General features: G+C 41.4%; 1 protein-coding gene across 1 annotated transcript; it reads left to right on the top strand.

The window, feature by feature from the left end:
- The first annotated feature begins 539 nt into the window (after window positions 1-539).
- On the top strand, window positions 540-16,847 carry PSMD12 (proteasome 26S subunit, non-ATPase 12). The gene is made up of 11 exons (XM_083490253.1): window positions 540-781; window positions 3,295-3,354; window positions 4,491-4,619; window positions 8,421-8,528; window positions 9,299-9,403; window positions 11,758-11,907; window positions 12,045-12,179; window positions 13,744-13,856; window positions 14,414-14,588; window positions 15,182-15,259; window positions 16,401-16,847. Exons 1-11 carry the CDS (start codon window positions 674-676, stop codon window positions 16,608-16,610), a joined length of 1,371 nt encoding a protein of 456 aa, XP_083346379.1. The 5' UTR covers window positions 540-673; the 3' UTR covers window positions 16,611-16,847.
- The last annotated feature ends 9,554 nt before the right edge of the window (window positions 16,848-26,401 follow it).

Here is a 26,401-nt window from a genome sequence, read left to right on the forward strand (position 1 = left end):
AAATTTCCAACCGCTTGCCATTGAAAATTTTCTTTTTGTAATAATAATAATAATTTATTATTTATACCTCGCCCATCTGGCTGGGTTTCCCCAGCCGCTCTGGGCGGCCCTCAACAGAATATTAAAAACACGATGAAACTTTTGTCCATCAAAAGTACCTGGGTCTAATAATAATCCCAATATACCTACTTATTTTTACCACTGAAGTGAATAAATTTATTATTATTATTATTACTACTATTATTATTTTTACTATTACTATTATTATTATTATTAGCAGCAGCAGCAGCTTGTGTCTCAGTTGATGTCAGTTTACTGGGGTTAAAAATAAAAAAGTGTCCCATTGGGCATTTTCAAACGCCTCAGCTTTCATCTCCGGCTTCTCGGCCTCCGCCTCTCACCCTGAAGAAGGACCCCATCACTCGAGGCGGGAAGAACCGCAGAGCCCGCTTTAGGTGTCTACCGCAGTGCCTGCTGCTGCTGCTCTTTTCTCAGAGCAGAGCGGGGAAAGGGAGGGGTCCTCCTGGGATAGCTGTCTTTGTAAGCGCCTATGCGCCTAAGGGTTTCCGGTTCCGGTGAGTCAGTGTCTGTGTCTCTCTCTGAGGGAGACCGAGCGAGCGGTTTTTGCCTGTGAAGAAGCTGCGGGAGACTCGGAGCCGGACGCGGGCCCAGCATGGCGGACGGCGACGCGGAGCGGGCCGATGGCCGCATTGTGAAGATGGAGGTGGACTACAGCGCCACCGTGGACCAGCGCTTGCCCGAGTGCGAGCAGATGGCCCGGGTGAGGGACTGGGCCCAGGAGGGGCTGAGTCATGGCGCGGCGGGCCGGCCTAGGCCGCGTCGCTCACAGCCGGCGGCAGTTGGGCCCAGCCAAGGGAGGACGGGTGGGAGGGTGCTCGGGAAAGGGGGTCGCCGGCGTTGGGCGAAGCCGCGGTGCCCCCGAGCATGGCCCGATGGCTACGAAGGTCTGTACTGTATCGTCATGGGCCCAGTTTCCTCCCCTGCTCAGGCGGCTGGAGTCACACGGGAGGATCCTTTTGCAAAAGGGACGTGCATGTTTGGGGAAGGGGGCGGCCGCAGAAAGTGGCTCCCCCGCAGCACAATCCGAGAGACATTTGCGGTTCAAAACCGGGATGAAGCTGCTCCATTTCGCGCTCCCCACCCCTATTCTGGACAAGGGAGACTTCCCAATAATCAGTTAAGGGGCTGTGCTGGTCGCGATAGCTTTGTGTCACCGGGACAGCCTCTTGCGGCCAAAATTAAAATGTTGGACCCGAGTAGCTTGGAAGAATGGAAATAGGCAAAGAGACGGAGGGAGAGAGCTTGCGACTATAGTTAGGTGATGATCGGAATAAGGATGCAGGTCTCGAGTTGACATTGCACTGTTGCAAATATTTGCTGCATTTGATAAAGTCGCTAGTGTACTGTGGATTGTTTTATCTTGCTTTCAGCCATGGTCAAAGCTGCATTGAGCAGTGCGTGTTACCAATATTAGGTCTATGGCAGGCATGGCCAAACTTGGCCCTCCAGCTGTTTTGGGACTACAATTCCCATCCCTGACCACTGGTTAGCTAGGGATGATGGGAGTTGTAAAACAGCTGGAGGGCCAAGTTTGGCCATGCCTGGCCTATGGTTATCCTGAGAGATGTAATCAATGCAAAGTTATTCTTTAGTGTCCTTCCTAAGATTTGTGGCTACTTTTAAACCTCTGTTGCTCTTTTTAAACCATATTGCTTTGGCTAGTGACTGATGCAAATAAAGATTCTGAACCATTTGTTGAAGGTACATAACTCCATGGTGTGTGCTGCACTGTTTAGAATGGTCCTTTAGTTTTGTTGCAAATCTGCATTGACTATAGTTACAGGAGATACCAAAGGAGGAGTGAATGCACCTTTTATTTCTGTAGGAGAGTTACTGTATTTTCTATTCATTTCCTAATAAATAGCACTGGGGCTCCTATGACAATAGTACAAGAAGCAATATAGTGGCTTTAATTTCTAGAGTGAAAATAGCTAATTCAGAACTTATTTTTCTGATGATGCTCCTGTCATTTATTCTCTGAAGTATTGCCACTACTTCACTGGGGTTCTTTTTATATTTTGCTGGAAGCCGCCCAGAGTGGCTGGGGAAACCCAGCCAGATGGGCGGCGTATAAACAATAAAATTATTATTGTTGTTGTTATTATTCTCCACTGCTCTTTTCCTTGGTTGGGATACTGTTAGTCTGCTGTCTTCTCCCAGCAAACAGGGCAAGTAGCAATTGTAGCTGGACTTGTTCTTGGGCTGTGATAAATTTGTGGCTGCTGGTCCTCTGAGGTGGTTAGAGGACAGGTTACCCTTCTGTCACCCTAGTGGGAATGAAGGAACTGATTGTTGCTTCAGGATTCAACTGAGTAACTGTAGAGCTTCATTTGCTTACCATAATTTCTACTAAACACAGGGAACAGGATAGGCAGTGACAGGGCTCTCTTATAGCAGCACCTTTCCCTTTAAGCAACAAGGCTTCCAAGTTAGAAAACTAGCTAATTCCAGGCAAATTGGGAGTGTGTTCACTGCTTTTCAAAAAGCCAGGGATCCAATTTGCATCTGGCAAAAAGGGTTGCACAGCAACAGTTATGTCCATAAATTTCCTCTTGTGTACAGTGGTACCTCGGGTTAAGAACTTAATTCATTCTGGAGGTCCATTTTTAACCTGAAACTGTTCTTAACCTGAGGTTCCACTTTAGCTAATGGGGCCGCCGCGCTGCCACCGTGCGATTTCTGTTCTCATCCTGAAGCAAAGTTCTTAGCCCAAGGTACTATTTCTGGGTTAGCGGAGTCTGTAATCTGAAGCGTCTGTAACCTGAGGTACTACTGTATATGAATACCGTACATACATCACAAAAGAGCTTTTGATAACACTTACCTAGATAAATGATGGCTGAAGACTTGGCTTCAGTAGCCTCTTATAACTTCTGTAAGTCTCTTAAGAAAGATTGGTCTAGTCATGACTAACTGCAGTCCTATTCAGAAGTCCTATTGAATTCAGTGGGGCTTACTCCTGGGTAAGTGAGGTTAGAATTGTAGACTAATTCCAATTGAAACCTACAAAACAATATTTTGCAATGTATTTAAATCCTCTAGTTTGTAGTGGGAAGTAACCAAAATTGATTGATGGCCGTGACTGATTTGGCCATGATTGGGCCCTGTTACCTTCAAAACCTGTACAATAAGGACGACTTATTTTAACTTAGCTTTGTTAAATGTCATATTGGATATGTGGTACATTTTTAGTACTTTTTGCTTGTATTTTAGGATGGAAGGCTTCAAGAAGCAATTGAGACTTTGCTTTCCTTGGAAAAACAGACTCGAACTGTAAGTACAGCATACTGAGTAACATTGCTTTTTAAAAGTTCATTTTAAAAGTCTCCTATTCATGGAATATATCATCCAGCACAGGGGTCAGCAAACTTTTTCAGCAGGGGGCCAGTCTACTGTCTCTCAGACCTTGTGGGGGGGGGGCTGGACTATATTTTGGAGGGAAAAAGAAGAAGAAAGAATTCCCATGCCCCACAAATAACCCAGAGATGCATTTTAAATAAAAGCACACATTCTACTCATGTAAAAATACCAGGCGGGCCCCACAAATAACTCAGAGATGCATTTTAAATAAAAGCACACATTCTACTCATGTAAAAGCACGCTGATTCATGGATCCAGTCCCCGGGCCTTAGTTTGCCTACCCATGATCTAGCATGAATTTGTCACCCCTTAATGACTTTTAACCATCCTATTGTACTTGGCTCTCTTGAAGGGTCAAAATGGTGAATCTTTTCCCAGACTTTCAATGCATGCATATGAACGGTGGGGATTTTTATTCATTCTAAGAACTATGATTGCAGAAACGAGGGTGCAAAAAAGTTTTTCTTTGTTACCACAGCCTACAGGACCATATAGTGTTCAGTGTAGCACCGGAGAGGTTGCACTGTCACAACAGAACTTTCATACCCTTTTGTTCGCCCATGTACCCCCCATATCTGCTCCACAGCTGATTTGGAGGGCTTGCAAGGGGCTGGAGGGGACAGGAAAGGAAGTTCCCTTGTATGCACTGAAGTCACTTGTGCCAGTGAAGCTGCTGCATTAGATATGAGCCCCATGTGCAAATACATCTAGTCACTCTTGTGGAAGAAAGAATAAGTGTGTAGGAATAGGAAAAGGAAGAAAAGGGAGATGTTCATTGTTCTTTTAGCACACTGGCACTATTCCTCTTTGGTAAGTTTACTTGATGTGAATAGTAGAAGAGTGAATTGATCCTTAGCTTTGGCTTTATGTAATCCAGATTGCTCTCTTACTTGTGGGCCTCAGCTTGTCTTATGGGGTTGAGAACAAATTTCCATTAATAGCTAGTGACTTTTTTTGTTAGCGCTACTCCATTTGCAAGTGCTAGGAATCTTTCTTTGTGTTTACACTGTAGAAACGTCTGTGCTTAAGTATATACTTTTGTTTTTTAGGCTTCTGATATGATATCCACATCTCGAATTCTGGTTGCTGTAGTGAAAATGTGTTACGATGCTAAAGACTGGGATGCTCTTAATGAAAATATTATTATTCTGTCAAAGAGGAGAAGTCAGTTAAAGCAGGTAAGATTGTGCTAAGCCGTAAGAAGTGTGGGGTGCTCAAAACCTTGTGTCCGTATATTATCTCTTGAGTTTGGTAATCAATCATTGTTCCTTATAGCCAACAACAGGAGGCACCTAGTCTTCCTGTAAAGTGTCTTTGTAGCGACTGCCTCCTAAGGAGGGTTACAGGAGAAGAGTAGTGGGCAGAGGGTTTGTGCAGTTTGCAGCAGTTGCTCTCATCCATGACACTGGTGCTGCATATCACAAAGTTGCAGCCTGTTGTCATTTTGAAAAAGGGAGTAGTGTCTGTGCCGCTGGTGGTTTTTTAATAGTTCACTATTCCTGTGGCAAGTACACTGGAGGCTTCCCCTGCTGTTCTTGATAATATTAGTTGTCACTAATATCCTGGCAACTGTCAATAGAACATCTTAATTGTGCTGTGGTTTATAGAGTGAAGTTGGCAATGAGCTTTCAAAAGAGCCTAATAATGCATGCATATTCTGAATATAGACAATAAAAGAGCTTTGGGCTTTTCAGAAATGCTTTATAAGGCATAGGTTTGGAGTGAATATATGTTAGGGCAACATCCAATAATGCCAGCCTGCTTGCTCAGTGGGAGTTTCTCTTCTTCCCCCTGTGGCCCACGGCCCACCCCAAAAAAATATTGTAGTCCTGCAGGCCCTCCAACCCTGGTTGCTTTATGAAGATGTCCTGAATTTGTAACGTACACATTATATGTTACTCAATGGTGTACGCTTGACTACTTTGTTCATACAACAGTTGTGGCAAGAGCATGCTATGCTTCCTTTTGTTTAGTCCCCCTCCTTCATTGGGAAGACTTGCTGCTTATTTTTGAACAACACCACAGGGATATAAGCCACAATTAGTGTGAAAATATGTTTAATATGTGTGCATCCATACATTTGAGACACTTGCATCCAGAAATTATTACTGTTGAATAAGGTTAACAAACTGCTTAATCTCTACAGATAAATTAGATACGTGTTTTAGAGTTATGTGTAGGTAATTTTTTATCTTATTGGAGGTGGGGGGGCGTGATAGACTGATACTTCTTGTATCCAGAAGTAAAACCTCTATTTTCTCAGCTATATAACTTCTTGAAAAATGAAGGGTTTAAAAAAAAATTACATTTGTTCTAATGAATGATGGCTGTTCATATAGATGTTAGTTTGCTTTGACCATCTATTTGCTGGAAAGTGGATTAAAATAAATGATAGTGTACAAAAGACATACAATATTTCCGTGGTTCAAAGTGTTCAATACCATCCAGGCATGCTCACTTGGTTGGTTGGTTGGTTGGTTGGTTGGTTGGCTGGCAGGTAGAATATTTGAGCTTTTTTCCTTTTCCTTTTTAAATTTATTTTATAAATATACAAAACAAATGCAAAAATATCAAAAATGGCAAAGAGGGCCATTTTCTTAATTTTTCAACAAAATCAGAAGATATGAGACAACATTTGTTAGTAGAAACATAAAGAGGCACATATTTCTCACATCGGTAGCACCAAAGAGTCCTGGAGGTTAGCTGTATTGGTATAAATTATAAAAGTCCCACCACACATTATAAAAATGTTCTGGCCTGTTCTGTTTCTTTGCTTGCTACGGTGATCGTTGACAGATTGGAGACATTTCAAGAGGGGAGAGAGCAGCAAAGAGAGAGGAGGAAAAGGAATTATTTCACCTTGAGGCACAATTTTTTAATGAAAGATGTTGATGGTAGTTCTGGATTTAAAGATCAGCATGTAGGACTTTTACCTGCAGCTCTGGGTGGGAATAGCCTGCATGGGTTCAATTTTAAAATTTTAAAATATCCATAAAGTAAAACATCATTGCTCTATGAACATTTAGACTTTGAAGTAAAGTGCCTAAGGGAGGTAATGAAATTTCCTCCATCAAAGTTTTTGGAGACTACATTAGATATGTGTTGTACTGTATACACAGAATACTCTACTTTTAAAAGTATATGTTTAATGTTACGGGTATAACATGTTATGGCAGTTCTACATTATGATTTAGCACCATATGCAAGACAGCAATGAACCATCAGCATGGGAAAGTAGATGGGGTAGTATTGTAAAGCACTGCAGATCATGAACCATCTTAGAGAAAAGATGCTACATTAATAGGGGGAGATGATGATGAAGGAAGGATACATCTGATACATCATGTGCATGTGTGATGCAGACAACCAAGTTCCACTCTTCAATCAGGTCCACAGTAGTAACACTAACTCTGGGAAGAAATTGTGCTTTGGGTATTGGAAAAATCCAAGAAACCAAAATCCTAATTTGTTGGAAACTTACTATTTTTTCTATTTTTATAAAATAAAAACATTTTTGAATTTGCCTCAATGACATTTGGCACCTTCACCGAAAGTCTGATATACTTAAAGTGTGACACAAACAAATTGAAGTAGTGGTCTATCGCAGTGTTTCCCAAACTTTTTTGGGCAACGGCACACCTGTTTACTGAAAAAAAATCTCGCGGCACACCACCATTAAAGCCCCGCCCCGTGACGTCAGCGCGCAGCGTCACGCCGGGAGGGACGCACGAAAGCTATCCTATGTAAATACGGATTTAGCCTTGGTTTGCTCTGGCTTTGAAGCTAAAGGTTAAAGGGGGGGGCAGAGAGACGTGTAGACCCGTTTGCTTAGAAGTAGGTCCCCAGTGTTTCCCCATGGGGTCCCAAGGAAGAGCGGCGCCACCCGATTGGATTTCCTAAACTCCCGCCCTGAGCGCTGGAGTTCCGCGTAACCCAAATTAAACCCGGTTGCTTACACTCTGTCCAGGAGGACGCACAATCCCCGCTTGACGGATGGGTCTGTTCCAAGGCTGGCTCCGCTGGCAAAGCCGGCTTGCTGGACGCCTCTTGGCAGGGAGAGAAGCGGACGGACGAGTTTTAAGAGGCTCTCCGTGGCTCCAGAAGAAGGCAGGGCGAAGATTTCAAGGGGCATCGCTCCGGCTGCTCCCTCTCCCGCCGCGCAGGAGCGATGCCTCTCTCTGGCTCTTCCTCCGCGCAGGCTGAGGGAGGGAGGGAGGGGCGCGTGTGACCCGTCTCTGCTGGGAGACCAAACCCAGCGAGGCAGAGTCGCGCGGAGGCGCCCAGGCAGCGCTGCCGGCTGCGAGGAGGAGCGCCAGGCAGCAGCAGGAGGCGCGGCCTCTCCTCGCCGCCGCCCCGCCTCTCGCCGCCCGACTCGCCCGCCTCCCTCCAGGCATCTCGCGGCACACCAGCCGATGTCTCACGGCACACTCGTGTGCCGCAGAACACCGGTTGGGAAACACTGGTCTATCGGAAGGCCTTTGTTGCACAGGAGGGGAAGCTCACAGCTTTTATAATTTACCTAAGCCACATATTGTGCTAGTATATAATGTAAAGGCCTATGTTAACTGTATTGTGAGCTCAAGCTTTGGTCACTGAGAAATACAGAAGGAGTTCTTCTAGTGGAGGTCACTAGGATATAGGCAAGTTCTGCTGTTTTGCATAAAATGTCTTTTAGACTAAATATCTGTTTTAGCACCTTTAAAGCAAAGCTGCTAAAGTGAGAAAATGGGAGGAAGCATTTGAGCAGCATCCTGCATGAGAGCTGTCTGCTCATTGTGGTTTATATCTAAGTATAGAAGCAAAGAGTTAGTGGTAACTCACTTTTCACGTCAAATGTGGCTAACCATTTTTAATTGCAAAGTTTTTCCATTTTGACAGGTATGAAACTGCATAAAAGATAGTGTTTGGATAAATGGGAATCCTATTTATGTAAGGCTATGTTGGCATAAGATTACAAGTTTTCTCATTACTTGTTTTAGGCTGTTGCTAAAATGGTCCAGCAGTGCTGTACTTACGTTGAAGAGATCACAGATCTACCAATCAAACTGCGTTTAATTGATACGCTGCGTATGGTTACGGAAGGAAAGGTAAGTATTTTTCCTTTTAAAGAACCGTGCACTTATTTCAAGACTCCCTTGTGTACACTCTTGAATCTTAAGACAGCAGCTCCTGTTGATTGTTCAGAGCCGATTGTTGGTGGGGAAGACTGCAGAGGGAAGAGCAGAAGGATAAATCCTGTTACACAAGCAAAAGTCCACTTGTGTGATATGTGCAGTAGGTCATATTTGCAGTACCCACAGAAATAAATGAAAAAGATTATCTAAGGTCTTCCCTCTTAGCCTTGAGCAGGCTTCCTCAACCTCTGCCCTCCAGATGTTTTGAGACTACAATTCCCATCATCCCTGACCACTGGTCCTGCTAGCTCGGGATCATGGGAGTTGTAGGCCAAAAACATCGGGAGGGCCGAGGTTGAGGAAGCCTGGCCTTGGGCATTAATTTTTCCTAATTGTGTTCTGACAAATCCTGGGATGCTGCTTTGCCACGAATGAGCCCTACATGGGGGAGCCAGGAGGGGGCTGGCCTGATTATTGAGTGAGAGTGCAGCCCTTGGTTTGGTAGCAGTAGTGCTGTGGCCTGTAAGAGTCCATCACCAGGAGCCCATTGCTACACTGTGGTGGAATGGAAGTTGGAACCCTTCTCTCCTGGCCCATAAAGAAAGGCCCATTCCTATGGCTGCAAGCAGTGCCATCGCCAGCTTCCCCCCGCCCCATAGTTTGTGATGATGAGGCAAATCACGCAGTGTTTGTGTGAGCCAAACATACTGCATAAAGTTAAATGCTTTCTGCTTCTTTTTTAGATCTATGTTGAAATTGAAAGGGCTCGGCTGACCAATACTCTTGCAACAATAAAAGAGCAGAGTGGTGACGTGAAAGAAGCTGCTTCAATTCTGCAAGAACTTCAGGTGAAGGAGTATATATGCTGGAATACATGACATTGTTTGAAGTACTGCAACTTTAATCCTTTTTTTAAATATACTTTAAAAAAAATCTTGCTTCAATTGTCACTGTAGTAGAAATGGAAAAAATTAACAAACCAGGAACTTTTGGTCACCATCTTTAGGCTGGATCCACACAATGGGGCTTTCCTGACCTTTTTTCGTTCCTCACTGCGTTGTAGTGGGGTAGGTGGGACTGTTTAGATAGGTTTGGGATGGAGCTTGAGTGTGTGTACATGCACGCTGCGGCAAGACTGGAAAACGGGACAAATTCAGTTGGGACTGTTTTGCACACTTTGTAGAAATCGCTGCAAAGCTTAGGTGCTGTTGCTGTGACGATTGCCAGCTTTCTAATAATATTCTTATAACCTCATTTTCTGGGCTGATGTGCTAAACTGATTTTTGTCAAGAACCAGAACCAATAAAGGTTCTCTAGCTGAATTATGCAGATTGTTTTTCATAAAAAATTGTTAATACAGTGGAACCCCAGATCGATTCGGAAGCTGAGCACCGCAAACCCAGAAGCAATTCCTTCCGTTTTCGAATGCACTTCGGAAGTTGAATGCCTTCCACTGCGTGCTTTCCCATTTTTTTCAATGGATTTTGCCAACCACCCATTGATCCTCGATTTTTGAGTGTTTCAGAAGTTAAACGGTCTTCCGGAACGGATTACGTTCAAAAACCGAGGTTCCACTGTACATTTTGGGGGCCCCATACTAAATGTTGCAATGTACTTGGACCATTCAGACTTCTAGTACAATTATTACAAATTTCTAGTTTGCTCAAGGGGCAAACTTACTGTTCTTAAATGGATAAAAATTGGAATTAGTTATTGAATTTCTTTTATCACAGAATGTTATTATTTGCTATCCTTAAACAGTTTGAAAAAGCTTTCACCCTTCAGCTATTGGCTGCAATGGTGTCAGGTTACTTTATTTCCAGTTGTATTTTAAAAGGTACAGTACAATTTGCAACTGCCCATAAAAAGCAAGACTAGAGTGAGAGACTAGCGTGATGTCTGCTGTTTCCAGGAACTCTTCTCATTCTGAGAGTTTGTTTGAACCCTGGGTGAGAACCTGGAGGGTGTGTCAGAAGGAAAATTCATTGATACTGATTTATATTAATAGCAACTTTGCATTAATGTAACTTTTTTGTAATATTTTCAGTTGTCTTTTGCTTCAGTTTTCTGCACATTGCTTAATTTTTAATATATTAAGCAGTATAGAAATTAAATAATCACTTGAATATTATGGGGCAGGGGTGTGTTTTTCTTGTGAGCTGTTAGTATAATAGGGCTGGTAAAACATCTTTAAATTCCTAAAGGTTGATGTCAATTTTCATAAGTCTTGAAAATTTGTCTGATGAAAACAAATTAATAGAAGTCTGGTTATGGAAATTTGTACAGTATATAGGGTATGCAAAACAAGTTATCTGCAGATCAACAATAAATACAAATCAGGGAGTGGAATTCAGTGTTGTGGTAAGGTGATTGGAAGCATTTCTCCCTTCTCTGTCATTGGAAGCATTTCTCCCTTCTACCCAGCCAGATGGGCTTTGAATAATAATAATAAGAAGAAGAAGAAGAAGAAGTAGTAGTCTTATTAGTATTACCCCACCGTACACTGTACTATGGGTTCTTCCAGCCCTCCCATGCAGCTTGGTGGGGAGAAGTCCTGTTGAACTGACTTCCTCTCTAGAACAGCAGTTCAGTTGAATCCAACCCAAGATTTTTAAATTTCAAAGTTTTTCTAAGAACAGCAGTACCTGAAGTTTAAAAATTTAAAGTATACTAACTCAAGTAACGCGGGTGGCGCTGTGGGTAAAACCTCAGCGCCTAGGACTTGCCAATCGCATGGTCGGCGGTTCGAATCCCCGCGGCGGGGTGCGCTCCTGTCGTTCGGTCCCAGCACCTGCCAACCTAGCAGTTCAAAAGCACCTCCGGGTGCAAGTAGATAAATAGGGACCGCTTACCGGCGGGAAGGTAAACGGCGTTCCATGTGCTGCGCTGGCTCGCCAGATGCAGCTTGTCACACTGGCCACGTGACCCGGAAGTGTCTGTGGACAGCGCTGGCTCCCGGCCTCTAGAGTGAGATGTGGGCACAACCCTAGAGTCTGTCAAGACTGGCCCGTACGGGCAGGGGTACCTTTACCTTTAACTCAAGCATAAATACTGGCATGTAAACTATATTTGCATGCCTACAGAAGCCATCTTTCTGTACACTTACAATTTAGCTGCAAGACAGCTTTGATGGATAATTCTACCTTGCAAGCTTTAGTTTTGCATATCGGTCTATAAAGTATTAATACATTCTGAATTTTAGGTGGAAACCTATGGATCAATGGAGAAGAAGGAACGTGTGGAGTTCATCTTGGAGCAGATGAGACTTTGTCTGGCTGTGAAAGACTATATCCGAACTCAAATTATTAGCAAAAAAATTAACACCAAATTTTTCCAGGAAGAAAACACAGAAGTAAGTCTGGTGGTGGACGACTTATACTAAGCTGGTTTAGGGGATGTTATGGGCATGTTTTAAGTGGATTTCTCTGTCACATTGGGGAAATTTTACAACCATTTCTGTGTTTAACCTGACACTGTGTTACATTTCAGAAATTAAAACTGAAATACTACAATTTAATGATTCAACTGGATCAACATGAAGGTTCCTACCTTTCCATTTGTAAGCACTACAGAGCCATTTACGATACTCCTTGCATCCAGGCTGAAGGTGAAAAGTGGCAGCAGGTAAAAAAAGACAGAAAGAGAAAGTAGCAAAAACACTGTAACCTGGTCAATTGTCTGCAAAAAATAACACGTAAAGGAATGTCTTACCTTTCTCCTTTTTTATCATTTGCTATTGTTTTGGAGAGGACTGCTGTTTCTGCACTGTGGTCAAGATTTCACTTTCTTGAATTTCTTCATGTGGCTTAGTTTTCTTTGTGAGACCCCCCCCCCATATCAATTGGTCACAGCCATAACTTTACAGTGGTACCTTGGGTTACATACGCTTCAGGTTACAGCCTCCGCTAACCCAAGAATAGTACCTCAGGTTAAGAACTTGGCTTCATGATGAGAACAGAAATTGTGCTCCGGTGATGCGGCAGGAGGCCCCATTAGCTAAAGTGGTGCTTCAGGTTAAGAATGGACCTACAGAACGAATTAAGTACTTAACCCGAGGTACCACTGTATTTTCTGTTGACTACATTATAGCTAAAGCTGTGCCAGTGGAGTAGATTCCATTCAGACTACAGTCATATCTCGAGTTGAATGTGCTTCAAGTTGAGCGTGTTCGAGTTGCGCTCCATGGCAACCCAGAAGTAATGGAGTGCGTTACTTCCGGGTTTTGCTGCTCGCTCATACGCAGGCGCTCAAAATGACATCATGCGCGGAAGCGGCGACCCGCAGATGCGCCGTTGCGTTCGGGATGCGACCAGGGCTCCGGAACAGGTCCCTTTGCATCCTGAGGTACCACTGTACCTGAAAATATCTGAAGACTTACGTTCAGACAGATCTTTGGGCTTTTACTCCACCACTATCCACTGCAGTATCTACTCAGTAAGCATCTGAAATGGGCCTGATTCTCATAAATGTGAGGTGTAGAAAGCTGCTAAGGAGGCAAGAACTCCTTGTAATCTGCTCCCACTTTTGCACGTGGGTCAAGAAACCAGCATCACCTGAATTATCTTCCTTGCTTTGGTTATATTTGGAAAATCTCTGTCATCCATTTCAAATGTGCAGATCAAGCAAACAGTATAGTCCTACTTCAGATTGTGGGTGGGGGCTGATTTAATGCCTGCTAACTTGCATTACAGCTTTCCAAAGGAAGGAATTCGTTTAAATGCAAGACTGCCTTTTTATTGTTTGCATGTTACTTTTTGTACATGAATCATTACTTCCATTTAAAAAAATAATAATAATCTAGGGTGTCCCTAAAGAGCAAGGAATGTATAATAATTTTAAAATGCTGGTTCTAAATAAGATTCCAGCTTGCAACACGAGATTGGATTTGATGACGGATGTAGCATCTTGCAGCTCCCTGTGTGATCCTATAAGGTGGAGTTGTTTTTAGTACTTTGGGTTGTATCCAATGGTTTCACAGGCAGGTGTTAGCTCATGCAGGCAATCATTTTCTTACTTTCTCTTTGTGTAGCCATTGGCTAAAACTCTCCATAAATTACAGAAAGTTAGATTCATAGGTTGTCTTCTGATCAAGCTGGTGATTTCAGCTTTGTGTGTTTGTTTGCTTTCTTGCATTGCTGCCTCTTGTTCAACTACAAAATCAAGTTTCTTCCTATCTTCTTTTAAACAGGCACTGAAGAGTGTTGTTCTCTATGTTATCCTGTCACCTTATGACAATGAACAGTCTGACCTGGTACACAGAATAAGCACTGATAAAAAACTAGAAGACATTCCTAAGTACAAGTATGTAGCTTTCCTGTTGGCATGCTAATATACTGAGAAACAATCCCCGTAGAATTTGGTGTGACATTTGAAATGTTGTGAAAGCCAGCTAGTCAAGAGGTTTATTTAAGGTAGGGTGGAGAACCTATGACTATTATTGCAACTCCCATCATCCCTGACCATTGGCCATTCTGGCTGGTCTGGAGGGCCACAGGTTGTTCACCCCTGACAGTTTGTAAAATGACCCAGGAGTTTGTACCCTGCTATTACACATACAAGTAGGGATTTACATTCACAAACTTTCACATATTGTTTATAACAAACCAGATTAGAACTGGCATGCTTGAAGTACATTCTGCAGTGAACATGGACATACATTTCTGTATACTGTGTCAGTGCACTTCTCTGAATTAGTTTTCTAATATATTAATAATCAAAAAGAAACTGCTGTATTAAATACATTGTTAATGCTGCCAGAAATCTTAAAGGCAAACCTACTATGTTAAGGTGAAGCAGAACAACTTGTGTTGTCAACCAACAATTTACTGAGGCTTTTTCATTCCCCCCCCCCCAAACAGAGATCTTTTAAAATTATTTACCACTATGGAATTGATGCGTTGGACTACCCTGGTTGAGGAATATGGAAAAGAATTAAGGGAAGGTTCTCTAGAAAGTCCTGCAACAGATGTGTTTGGTTACACAGAGGAAGGTGAAAAGCGATGGAAAGATTTAAAAAACCGAGTTGTGGAGCATGTAAGTTCAATCTGCTTTCTAGCAACAAGTTAGGACTAGGAGGAATACTATTTCTGACAATCATCCTATTTATAAAATGTTTTATTAAAAAAAAGTGTCAGGAGCTACTGCTCAAGTCAGGATGTAGTTAACATATTCTAGCAAAGTGTAAGACCTGTGAGTGTGTGTGTGTGGTGTAACAGTATAATATCTCAAACATTCTTTTGGAAGCCGAACGTCCGATGGGGATTCCGCAGCTTCCAATTGGCTGCAGGAGCTTCCTACAGCCAATATGAAGCCGCGCTTGGTTTTTGAAAGCTTTGGAAGTCAAACCAATTTCCGGAACAGATTCCATTCAACTTCCAAGGTACTACTGTATACGTATATCAAAGATTTTAGGAAACTGGGGATTAAGGTAGGTTTATGTTATTTTATAGTCCCTTCTGATTAGCTGTGTGCATGTGTAATCTGAGAGTGTCTTACATACTAGCTCAAATACCAAAACTATATAATTGCTTGGCTTGTGCTACATCAGCCCTTGATTTCATTACAGCATATTTTTTTGTATTTCAACTGCTACTTTCTGATCACCTTCTATTCTTCTTTTCTTTTAGAATATTAGAATAATGGCAAAATATTACACCAGAATCACCATGAAGAGAATGGCACAACTTCTGGATTTATCAATTGATGTAAGGGATTCTCAGAATTGCTGAGGGCTTTTGTATCATTCTCTTGTTTCCAAAACTGTCACCTGCAGGTTTCATTCAGATGGTCCACGATGTGCCTGTGAAGAGCGCTTAGAGTAAATACAGTAAAATAGAATATACGAATGGGGAACGCAGGTGGCGCTGTGGGTTAAACCACAGAGCCTAGGACTTGCCGATCAGAAGGTCGGTGGTTCAAATCCCCGCGATGGGGTGAGTTCCCGTTGTTCGGTCCCTGCTCCTGCCAACCTAGCAGTTCAAAAGCACGTCAAAGTGCAAGTAGATAAATAGGTACCGCTCTGGCGGGAAGGTAAACGGCATTTCCGTGTGCTGCCCTGGTTCGCCAGAAGTGGCTTAGTCAAGCTGGCCACATGACCCGGAAGCTGTACGCCGGCTCCCTCGGCCAATAAAGCGAGATGAGTGCCGCAATCCCAGAGTCGGCCACGACTGAACCTAACGGTCAGGGGTCCCTGTACCTTTACCTTTAGAATATAAGAAATATAAGGAGCATTTTAAAAATACGATAAAAAAATCATACAGCATCTAGCACAGCACTTTGCAGTTGCTACAACAGGCAGAAAACGAAGTGGTCTGTCAAGACTCTCAGCAATTTTCAAGTGGTCTCGGGGGGGGGGTATTCGGGAACCACTTTTGTTTGAATTTTTTAGTTGAACCTGCTCTTCAGCATCTGTTGCAGAAGACATTATATGGAATTACATGATCTCAAATACACTCTTAACCAGCTAACCTTTCTGCAACACTGTTATCAAATATAACTTTGGCCTGTGTCACACAAGATTTCCTTGACATGCAATAGTACTTTTCCTCCGTGCTACATCTTGGTTTGAGAATATTCAATATAGTTGCATCGCTGGAGACACAATTTTTAAAGAACTGTTTGACATAAGAACGAGATAGCCAAACCAATGAAGTTGAAATGTATTCATTTCAGTGGAACAAAATCAAAGTCTGGATATCTTTGTCTTGTTTTATTTATTTATTTATTTATTTATTTATTCCCCCCCCCTTTTCTCTTGAAGAATTCCCCTAAGACACAATAAAATGTCACTCAAAGCCATTTTTAAAATCTTATCACCTAATTCAGTGCTGTTTGTTTGCTTTACAGGAATCTGAAGAATTTTTGTCCAACTTAGTGGTGAATAAGACCATCTTTGCAAAAGTAGATAGGCTGGCAGGAATTATCAACTTTCAGAGACCCAAGGACCCAAATAACTTGCTCAATGACTGGTCTCACAAGCTCAATTCACTGATGTCTCTAGTTAATAAAACTACACATCTCATTGCCAAAGAGGAGATGATACATAACTTGCAGTAAGGTGCCTCAGTCGCCTTAATGCTTTAGGGAGGCATTGAATTGGTTACAGAAAAAGACTTTATCCCACTATATATTTGGTTTTTTCATCTCTTCCCTCCAGGTGAAATTTAGAACATAATCTCTCTTGAAGAATTGTTGAGAATTAAGTTCCTTTGATTATTCATTTGGTTTATAACACTTTTTTTGCTGCAATTGATGGAAAAACACAATAAAATTGTATTGCCTGTGTAATGGAAATGGCCTTTGATTTATCCCATTTTGCCCTCAATTGTCCAGCAAATATTTTTGCATTGTCTATCTCTATGATCTTCTTACCCTTCCAGGTTGTTGTAATATTTTCTTTTATAAAGAAATGTAACAAGATTATACTTCAGTGTTAACCTTAAGTACCATTGTGTCTAGAAATGTCAGGTATGGAACTGAATTCCCATTTTTATTCCAGTGTTGTGGAATGGTAGTTTTATAGCAGAATGTGACCTAACAAAGGCAGCATGGAGCAAGTTGAACCTTATTTTCAATTTCCTATGGATAAATGTCTTTTGTTTGACTTGTATCTTTGCTACATTAACACTTGAGTAATTTTACCACATAATTGCAGGTGGCTCATCTTGTCTTGATAACTGTCTAGATCAGGGGTCAGCAGACCTTGTGGGGGACTGGACTATATTTTGAAAAATAATGAACAAATTCCTATGCCCCACAAATAACCTAGAGATACATTTTAAATAAAAAGGCACATTCTACTCATGTAAAAACACACTGATTCCCGGACCGTCCGCGGGCCAGATTTAGAAGGCGATTGGGCCGGATCCGCCCCCCGGGCCTTAGTTTGCCTACCCATGATCTAGATTGTTTTAAGACTTTAAAATGAAAGCACAATGTGAATTAGTGAAGCCGGTGTTTTAATCTTCTGTTCTAGACTTCCACCTGAAGGAAAACCATATAGCTTAGGCTATGGTCCCTAAAGTAGTGTCTGATACAACATGTTCAACAGATATGTCTGTTATAAGGATATGTCATTTTTAATTAAACTAGATGAGCCACGTTTGGATGTAAAATGAATTCTTTTCCCGTTAAAGTTTTTGAAAGTTCTTAGAACGGTGCTTCAGTATGTAGCTGTAATTGCCTCAGAAACTCTTGGTCCCATGATGGGTTACAACAGTATAACAACACAGCGTTAAAAATATTCCACCAGCATGAATTTTTGCTTGGCTGTAGTCCATTCCACTTAGTTAATAGAAGGCCCTCCAACTTTCTGAAGCTGATTGCTGTTAGGCATAATATTAGGCATCTTAGGCATAGTATAGGTTGTATCAGATTCAGCCTGTGAGCAGAGCAATGTAGAATGGGGCTGCACCTTCCTTTCCTCCCTCCAGCTCTCTACCCTTAATATAAACCACAGAATTTGGAGACCACCCCACAACACGGGGGGGGGTATTTCTGTAGGTGAAGACTGAAAGCCTTTTTTTGTGAGCAGAAGTGCACTCGCCCAACTTCAAAACCTGCTCTATGTTTATTCCATTGACTGAATGAGGAGCTGAGCAGTATGTTCATTGTGCAACACACCTTATTAAAGAAAATGGCTAAAGAACTGTGACCAGGAGGAAAATAGCCATTACTAATGAACCACACACACTTTTGCAGAGAGTGAAAATAGGTAGATCATTAGCAATTTTGTGTATAAATGTGTATACAGTGGTACCTTGGGTTAAGTAGTTAATTCGTTCCGGAGGTCCGTTCTTAGCCTGAAACTGTTCTTAACCTGAAGCACCACTTTAGCTAATGGGGCCTCCTGCTGCCACTGCGCCACCGCTGTGCGATTTCTGTTCTCATCCTGAAGCAAAGTTCTTAACCCGAGGTACTATTTCTGGGTTAGCGGAGGCTGTAACCTGAAGCATCTGTAACCCGAGGTACCACTGTATATTAGTGAAAATAACATACAAACTGCATTCTATTAGGAAAACATGCTGACAGAACTGTGAAGTTATTTCTATACCACCACAAGTAGCTCAGTGACTTGATTTCACTCTTCTTGCCTGATAATGTCGTGTGAGTCGTAAAACAGCCACTGTAAGCGGGAGGGCAACTTCAGATTCAGCCTGTGGGTTTTGCAAAGTGTGTGGTGATTCTTGATAGAAACCAAAGCCAACAAGAGGGTAAATGCAATTGCCAATGAACATGGGCAAAGCTTCAGTATCTTGCATATGTCCTTTATCCTTCTCATGATAATTGGAAACCAGTATAACCATAAGCCACTTGCTACAACCTGTTGGATCCAAAAAGCAGCACTTTTACGGTTCGGGGAGGTGCTGACTGTACAAGCAGCCTGGGCAAAATAGCGGCATTTGGTGGGACTTAAAATTAACAAATTGCCTTTGGAAAACTCCGTTCACGCTACTCTGTAGTTCACACTACTACTCTGTAGTAACCATATGTGACAATATCTGCAAGAGTTGGACTGAAATGGTTATTATATACAGTGGTACCCCGGGTTACATACGCTTCAGGTTACAGACTCCGCTAACCCAGAAATAGTACCTCGGGTTAAGAACTTTGCTTCAGGATGAGAACAGAAATCGTGCTCCAGCAGCAGCGGGAGGCCCCATTAGCTAAAGTGGTGCTTCAGGTTAAGAACAGTTTCAGGTTAAAAACGGACCTCCGGAACAAATTAAGTACATAACCAGTGTTACCACTTTATTCATGTTCTTCAAGGACTAAAGGAACTTGACTCAAGTTAGCACTTCCAAACACTAAAGTGGAACTCATTTTGATTTCCGATGCAACCAGTTAAAATTCTGAAGGAAAGGGTGGTGTATTAAATACAATAAGATGGGGAAATGAGACAAAAAAGGTTCGTTTTAAATTTGAGTTAATTTGTATACAGCAGAAATGGGATTTTTTCTTTGGTAGCTGATCAAGTGTTCGGCAGCGGTGTTTCGTGCACCACCAAGCCCATCTTTATAAGGGCAAAATTGTGTAAACCTTTGCAGGATTATGGTTGGCAATCCTTAATTCACTAGCGCAAAGGCAGATATGTAGGATAATTGTGTTTTATGCTTTCCCCAGATCTAGGGATAAATCACTTTGAATGCATCGTGAACGTTTGTTTGAACAATTAGCAATGGTACATTTTCATAGTGGAATCTACAAGAGATTATTTTAGGGAGGAATTGGAATTGTGGACATGAGCAATATCACACACACACACACACCTCCCCGCTTAATACGTTTTCAAGGGGCACTTAAAATTTATTCCCAGTATACCGATTCTATGGTTCATCAAGTGATCCAACTTTTTTACCTCATGTCATCCAATTTTCTTAATATTTTGTACACTTGTTGAATGATCAAAACTAACTTTAAATCTACAATTTAAATTTTTTATCTCATCCTGTTTGAGAGTTATGAGGATTTGAAAATTCAAAAAAAAAAATGACAATTTTGGCCTACACAAAAAAGCTCAGCGCAGAATTGAGATACGTCAAAACTAAAAACACCAACCTCTTCAGAACTTCATGGGTTTTAATATGATATGTCACATAGTGGGCTTACTTTAAATTTTAAATTTAAGTTACAAAATTTAAAAAGTGATTAAAAATCAATGTGGTTTAACAATTCCAAAAAAAGTATTGATTAATATTTTTAAGAGCTACCTGCAAAATTTCATCTTGGGATCTCCATGTGATCACTTTTTTAAAAAAATGGATCTTGGAGTCAAATATAACAATATATAAGACTTCAAATGATAATATTTAATATTTCTAAGAGCTACATGCAAAATTTCATCTTGGGATCTCAATGGGATCACATTTTTTAAAAATGGGTCTTCTTGGAGTAAAATATAAGGGAAAAAAAGCAAGACTTCAAAATTATACTATCAGTTCAGGCATTTCTTCAGAAAGTTATTCAGTTAAAAAGTATCTGAAAAGCTAGTCAGGCTTTGCTTTTTAAAATGTGTTCCGAAGCTGAGTGATAGCTTGCTATTGCATGATAGAATTAACACTTTGAAGGAATTCTTGTTAGTAACTTCATATCATGAATTATGGAATTAAGTGATGATTCTAAACATCATAATTTCTCTTGATTAATATACTCCTCCTTGCTTCATAATAAAGCATGTAGCAGATTGGGCTGCAAAGTCACTCTTGTTATATCCCTGTTAACATGGACATTGACATGAGGTTCAGCATCTACTGGCCAACCAGATGTCCACGGGAAGCTTGCAAGCAGGACCACAGCTGCATGTGAATAGTAGGACTGGCCTATGGGCAGATGTGATGCCATAGTATTAAAAAATAATAAGTGATCAGTAAGGGAAGCGGGTGGCACTGGGTTAAACCACAGAGCCTAGGACTTGCCGATCAGAAGGTCGGCGGTTCGAATCCCCACGATGGGGTGAGCTCCCGTTGCTCCGTCCCTGCTCCTGCCAACCTAGCAGTTCGAAAACACATCAAAAGTGCAAGTAGATAAATAGGTACCACTCTGGCGGGAAGGTAAATGGCGTTTCTCTGCGCTGCTCTGGTTCGCCAGAAGCGTCTTAGTCATGCTGGCCACATGACCCGGAAGCTGTACACCGGCTCCCTCGGCCAATAAAACGAGATGAGCGCCGCAACCCCAGAGTCAGCCTGGCCCTAATGTTCAGGGGTCCCTTTACCTTTAAGTGATCCAAATAGGTCCAACAGTAAATTGCCATTCTTAATGGCTGTTACCAGGAAAATAAATGTAAAACACAAGCAGGAAAACAAACTCTTCTTTTTTAAAAATTAAGATGCCTTCAAGAAGTGTAGAAACCAGGAGTTGTGCCTTTGGTATGCACATTTAATATAAAAGACCATTTCTCTTAATGAGCTAATATTTGAAAAAAAGTACACACTCTGCCCTCTTGATAAAGTGATCACATTCTCCTTAAAAGAGACTAAAGCATATGGAAATTAAAAAAAGAACGCTGTGCTGTCAATAAAAAGGCTTTGAGATCCTTTCGTACCTCAAAACCTCCTAAATAATAATTAAAAAACTTTTAATTAAGGTGATGTGTGTTCACACTTTGAGTAAATTGGCAATGGAGCCAAGGCTTTTAAACGGCCGCCAAGATCAGCCTTGCTCTGAACACTCACTTATAGTTTTACTGCCCTAAACTGATAAAAGGGAACAAGTTTCAACACTGCAGTTACCCTGAAGCACTCTTTTCTTCATCATCCAGGACTTTAAAGAGTTCAGTTTCATTCCTTTGAAAGATCATGATGCTATCTGTTCTATGTTAACTCCCTCCAGCTTCCCATCTCCCCCTCATGCCAGCGATGATTTATCATGCCGCTCTATATAGCAAGGTGTTTTGTACTGAATGTCTGTATTTTAAAGTTTGTTGCATCTATTATTTGATGCACAGGACATAATAGTCCACCTGGATCGGTCCAGAATTCTGTTCCTCTACAATGGCCAACCACACACCTTTTCCAGAAAGCCCTGAAGGCAATAATCTTTCTTGCTGTTGCTCCCCAGGACTGCTGGTCCTGGAGATTTTGGATATCGCACACATGGCAAGTGGCTGCTGTTGACAGACTGTCATCCCCCATTAAAAGCCATTTAAGTGAGTAGCTCTCACTCCATCTTGCTGTTGCAAATTTCAGAAAATTATGTGTTGCCCTTTATGCATCTTTTCTAGTTCTAAAATGCTCCCCACAATCCTGGTTTTTGTTGTTGTTTTTAGATGTGAACCTAGCTTCAAATTCCTAATCAGCCACAAACTTTACTGGTTGACATCGCAGTGGCAGAGCTAAATTAACTTCAGTAACATTCCCTGCAATACTTTACCATAAATACACAATTTTCTCATGTTGAGCAATCTGTACTGATTTGTTGTTTCATTGCTGCTTTTAATTATGTTTTAATTAATGCTTTTGACCTAGTGGTCCCGGGCCCTAAGGAAGTTAGATTAGCCAGTGGCGTAGCGTGGGTTGTCAGCACCCGGGGCAAGGCAAGTAATTTGCGCCCCCTAACCCGTGGATTTGCGCCCCCTAACCCTAACCCCCAGATGTTGAGCCCGGTGCGGCCGGCCCCCCCTGCACCCCCCACGCTATGCCACTGAGATTAGCTTCACCCAGAGCCAGGGCCTTTTCAACTCTGGCTCCGGCCTGGTGGAACGCTCTGCCTCATGAGACCAGGGCCCTGCAGGATCTGATTTCTTTCTGCAGGGCCTGTAAGACAGAGTTGTTCCGCCTGGCCTTTGGCTTGGAGCCAATTTGATTCCCTCCCTCTCTTTCTTTTTTCCTTTCCTTCTCCTGCGATGAGGCTACATTTTAATATTTTAATGTTTCAATATTTTAATGTTGTATTTTAATTTTGTTTTTAAGTTGTAATCATTCAACTTGTTTTTATTATTGCTTGTAAGCCGCTCTGAGCCCGGCCTTGGCTGGGGAGGGCGGGGTATAAAGAAAAATTATTATTATTATTATTATTATTATTATTGGTGATTTTCTTTTCTTTTATGAAAGTGCAGATTATAAATATACGAATAAAAATAAATAACCAAATACTACCTATAGCTCTTTGGGGGAAAGATTGGGATAAATAGGAAATGATTAATAAGCATGCTTAGCATTGCAGCCATTGGAATAGCCTAGCCCTTCTAAAGCAGTGTTTTTCCCCAAACGTTTTGAACTTTGGCCCCACTTCTGAGTTTGCTTTACTTTGCGGTTCCTGTAATCCCAAAATCTGTTGTACGGGTGACTGTGCAGAGATTATCATTTGCAGCTGTATGCAGGGTTATTTGGACTGGTGTGAGAATATTTATACAACAGTGGCAGCAGCAGAATAAAATAAATGAAAATCTCTGCCCTCCACACCAAGAATGATTAGTGTTTTATTTTATTTATTTATTTTATTTATTTTAAATATTTGTTTATTTTTTGAAAATTTTAACAATCACCCACACTAATCAGACTTTCCAATAAAAAATACAGAGTTTGACTTCCGTCCCCCCTTCTGTAGTTTCTTATGTTTTCATTTTCATTACTGCATCTCCCACTTAATTCCAGTTATTAGTTATTCCCTGTGTTTTCCTTAATAAATACATTTAACCGCTTGCTTTAAATTAATTTTGCTAATAAATTTAGCTATTTACAATGATTTTTCAAATAAGTAAGTAAAGTAAAATAAAATTTTATTTATACCCTATCCTCCCCGGCCAAGACCGGGCTAAAGGGGGCTAACATCAAATATCAAATACATTAAAACACAATCAAACAATTGATTAAAATGTAGCTTAAAAATTAGAATCAGGATAAAATTAAATGACTGCCCACGAATTGCAACCATAGGGGTCGGGAACCTCAAGTTTTCACCAGGGTAAGCTACAGATCTTCCCCATTCTTTGTTAAAAGTTCTTTCTTCTTGGTTTCTTACTCTTCCACTAAGTTTTGCCATTTCAACATTGAACCCTTAACCTGCAAACCTTTGTTTCTAGAAGGAAGAAAAACTCCTGAATACTATACACACACCACACACACACCACACACACACACCACACACACACACCCAACCACTAGGTTTTGGTCCAAGTTGTTAACAGTTTCTATTCACTTTTTACCTACCGATGAACTAAAATTTAATTTCCAGCTTTGCAAACGTATTCTCTCCGTTTATTTTCTATGACTTCTACAGGACCTGCGTGTTCTGAATAGGCAGATCTGCGTAACTGCGAGATCAGGAACTAACCATTTTTGTTTCTCTGTTACAAGAGCCCACAGGACAGCTTGAAAATCTGTTCAGCACTTCGCAGAAGCTAATCTAATCCAAGGCAGCACAACAATTCGTGGAATCCATTTGAAGCCTGTTTCAGTCTGCATATGTTTGGGCTTTAATATTATGCCAGCTCCCACCCGCCCCAACATTTTCTCCTCTGCACTGCCGCCTAATTTTGCTTAATATCCGGCCTGATTCAGAGCTCTTAAAAGCTTGTTCATTATGTTTGTTTGGTTAGTCCTAATAGATAGGTCACATTGCCCTACTGTGTATCTTGACTTTGCAAGGCAGGATTGGGTAACCTTGAATCCTCCTTATTTTGCTGAATTCCTGTCAGTCCTAGCAGGCATGGCCCAACTATCAGGGATGATGTGAGTTTTATTTATTTATTTATTTTTATAATATTTATTAAGATTTTACACAACACATACAAAACATAAGTTGTTTTTTTAAAGTTAAAAATAATTAAACCAACTATTACACATACAAAAAAGAAAAAAGAAAAAAGAACAACAGCTAACAAGAAAGTTACCAAAAAACAGACCTAAAAAACCGATAGTTGAAAAAATAAAAAAGAAGAGAAAAAAGAAAGAAAAATATCTTAAAAAGAAATAATCCATTTTTCAATATCTTTAAGTTCATTTGCTTATTTCCTTGACCTCCTCGCATCTCCCCTTTTGTATTCCCGTTTACAAAGTCCTTTCAGCAAATCCTTACCCTCTTTCATTTATCTTTACTCTATAATCTTAACCTATTATAACTATATATTTTCATCCAAATATCTATCTATATTTACATATTCTTATTAGCCTTAATACCAAAACCACTTATTTTCAGTCCAACATCATTTTAACATTCATTAATTTTACAGTATTTCTGTAGATAGTCTTTAAATTTATTCCAGTCCTCTTCCACCATTTCTTCTCCCTGGTCTCGGATTCTGCCAGTCATTTCTGCCAATTCCATATAGTCCATCACCTTCATCTGCCATTCTTCCAGAGTGGGTAAATCTTGTGTCTCTGTCTGCTTTGAAAGCAACAAAGGGTCTTGTTGCACCTTAAAGATTAACAGATTTATTGTGCCATAAGCTTTTCACATTTTGTGCATGGAGGCTTATGCCGTCAAAAACTTGTTAGGGCACTTCCAGACTGTCAACTGGTTTTGGGTGGGATTCAATCACATAATGGCAAAATCAGGTTGTGTAATTAAAGTTGATTCGGTGCTCTTGCGCAATAAACTCCTAAGTTCCAAAACTGGATGTGAGTTTTAGATCAGCAACGTCTGGAGGGCAAAAGGTTTCCCCAAAATGTGATATGTAGGGATAACATGTGTACAGTGGTACCTCAGGTTGCATACGCTTCAGGTTACAGACTCCGCTCACCCAGAAATAGTGCTTCAGGTTAAGAACTTTGCTTCAGGATGAGAATAGAAATCGTGCTCCGGCGGCGCGGCAGCAGCAGGAGGCCCCATTAGCTAAAGTGGTGCTTCAGGTTAAGAACAGTTTCAGGTTAAGTACGGACCTCCGGAACGAATTAAGTACTTAACCCGAGGTACCTCTGTATTTTCAGGGTCTTGCATAAAACGAGCAACATTAGTTCCCAAACATTTTACAAAAGTTGGGGCATTCCACCCCTTTGCCTCTCCTCAAAGACTCCTCTTCCACCTCCTTTAACTGTGTGTCCTGTCACTACCTCAAGCCTCACAATACAGTGGTACCTCAGATTATGTATGCTTCAGGTTACATACGCTTCAGGTTACAGACTCCGCTAACCCAGAAATATTACCTCGGGTTAAGAACTTTGCTTCAGGAAGGGAACAGAAATCGTGCTCCGGCGGTGCAGCGGCAGCGGGAGGCCCCATTAGCTGAAGTGGTGCTTCAGGTTAAGAACACTTTCTGGTTAAAAATGGACCTCTGGAACGAATTAAGTACTTAACCCAAGGTACCACTGCATAGTGATACAAGTAGGTTGTCAAATATTTTGAGCAGTGCCGGATACATATAAGCTAAACAAGCTATAGCTTAGGGACCCACTCTCTTGGGGGACCCCGCA

Source organism: Podarcis liolepis (genome assembly GCF_965112155.1).
Source record: "Podarcis liolepis genome assembly, chromosome: 2".
NCBI classification, from domain to species: domain Eukaryota; kingdom Metazoa; phylum Chordata; class Lepidosauria; order Squamata; family Lacertidae; genus Podarcis; species Podarcis liolepis.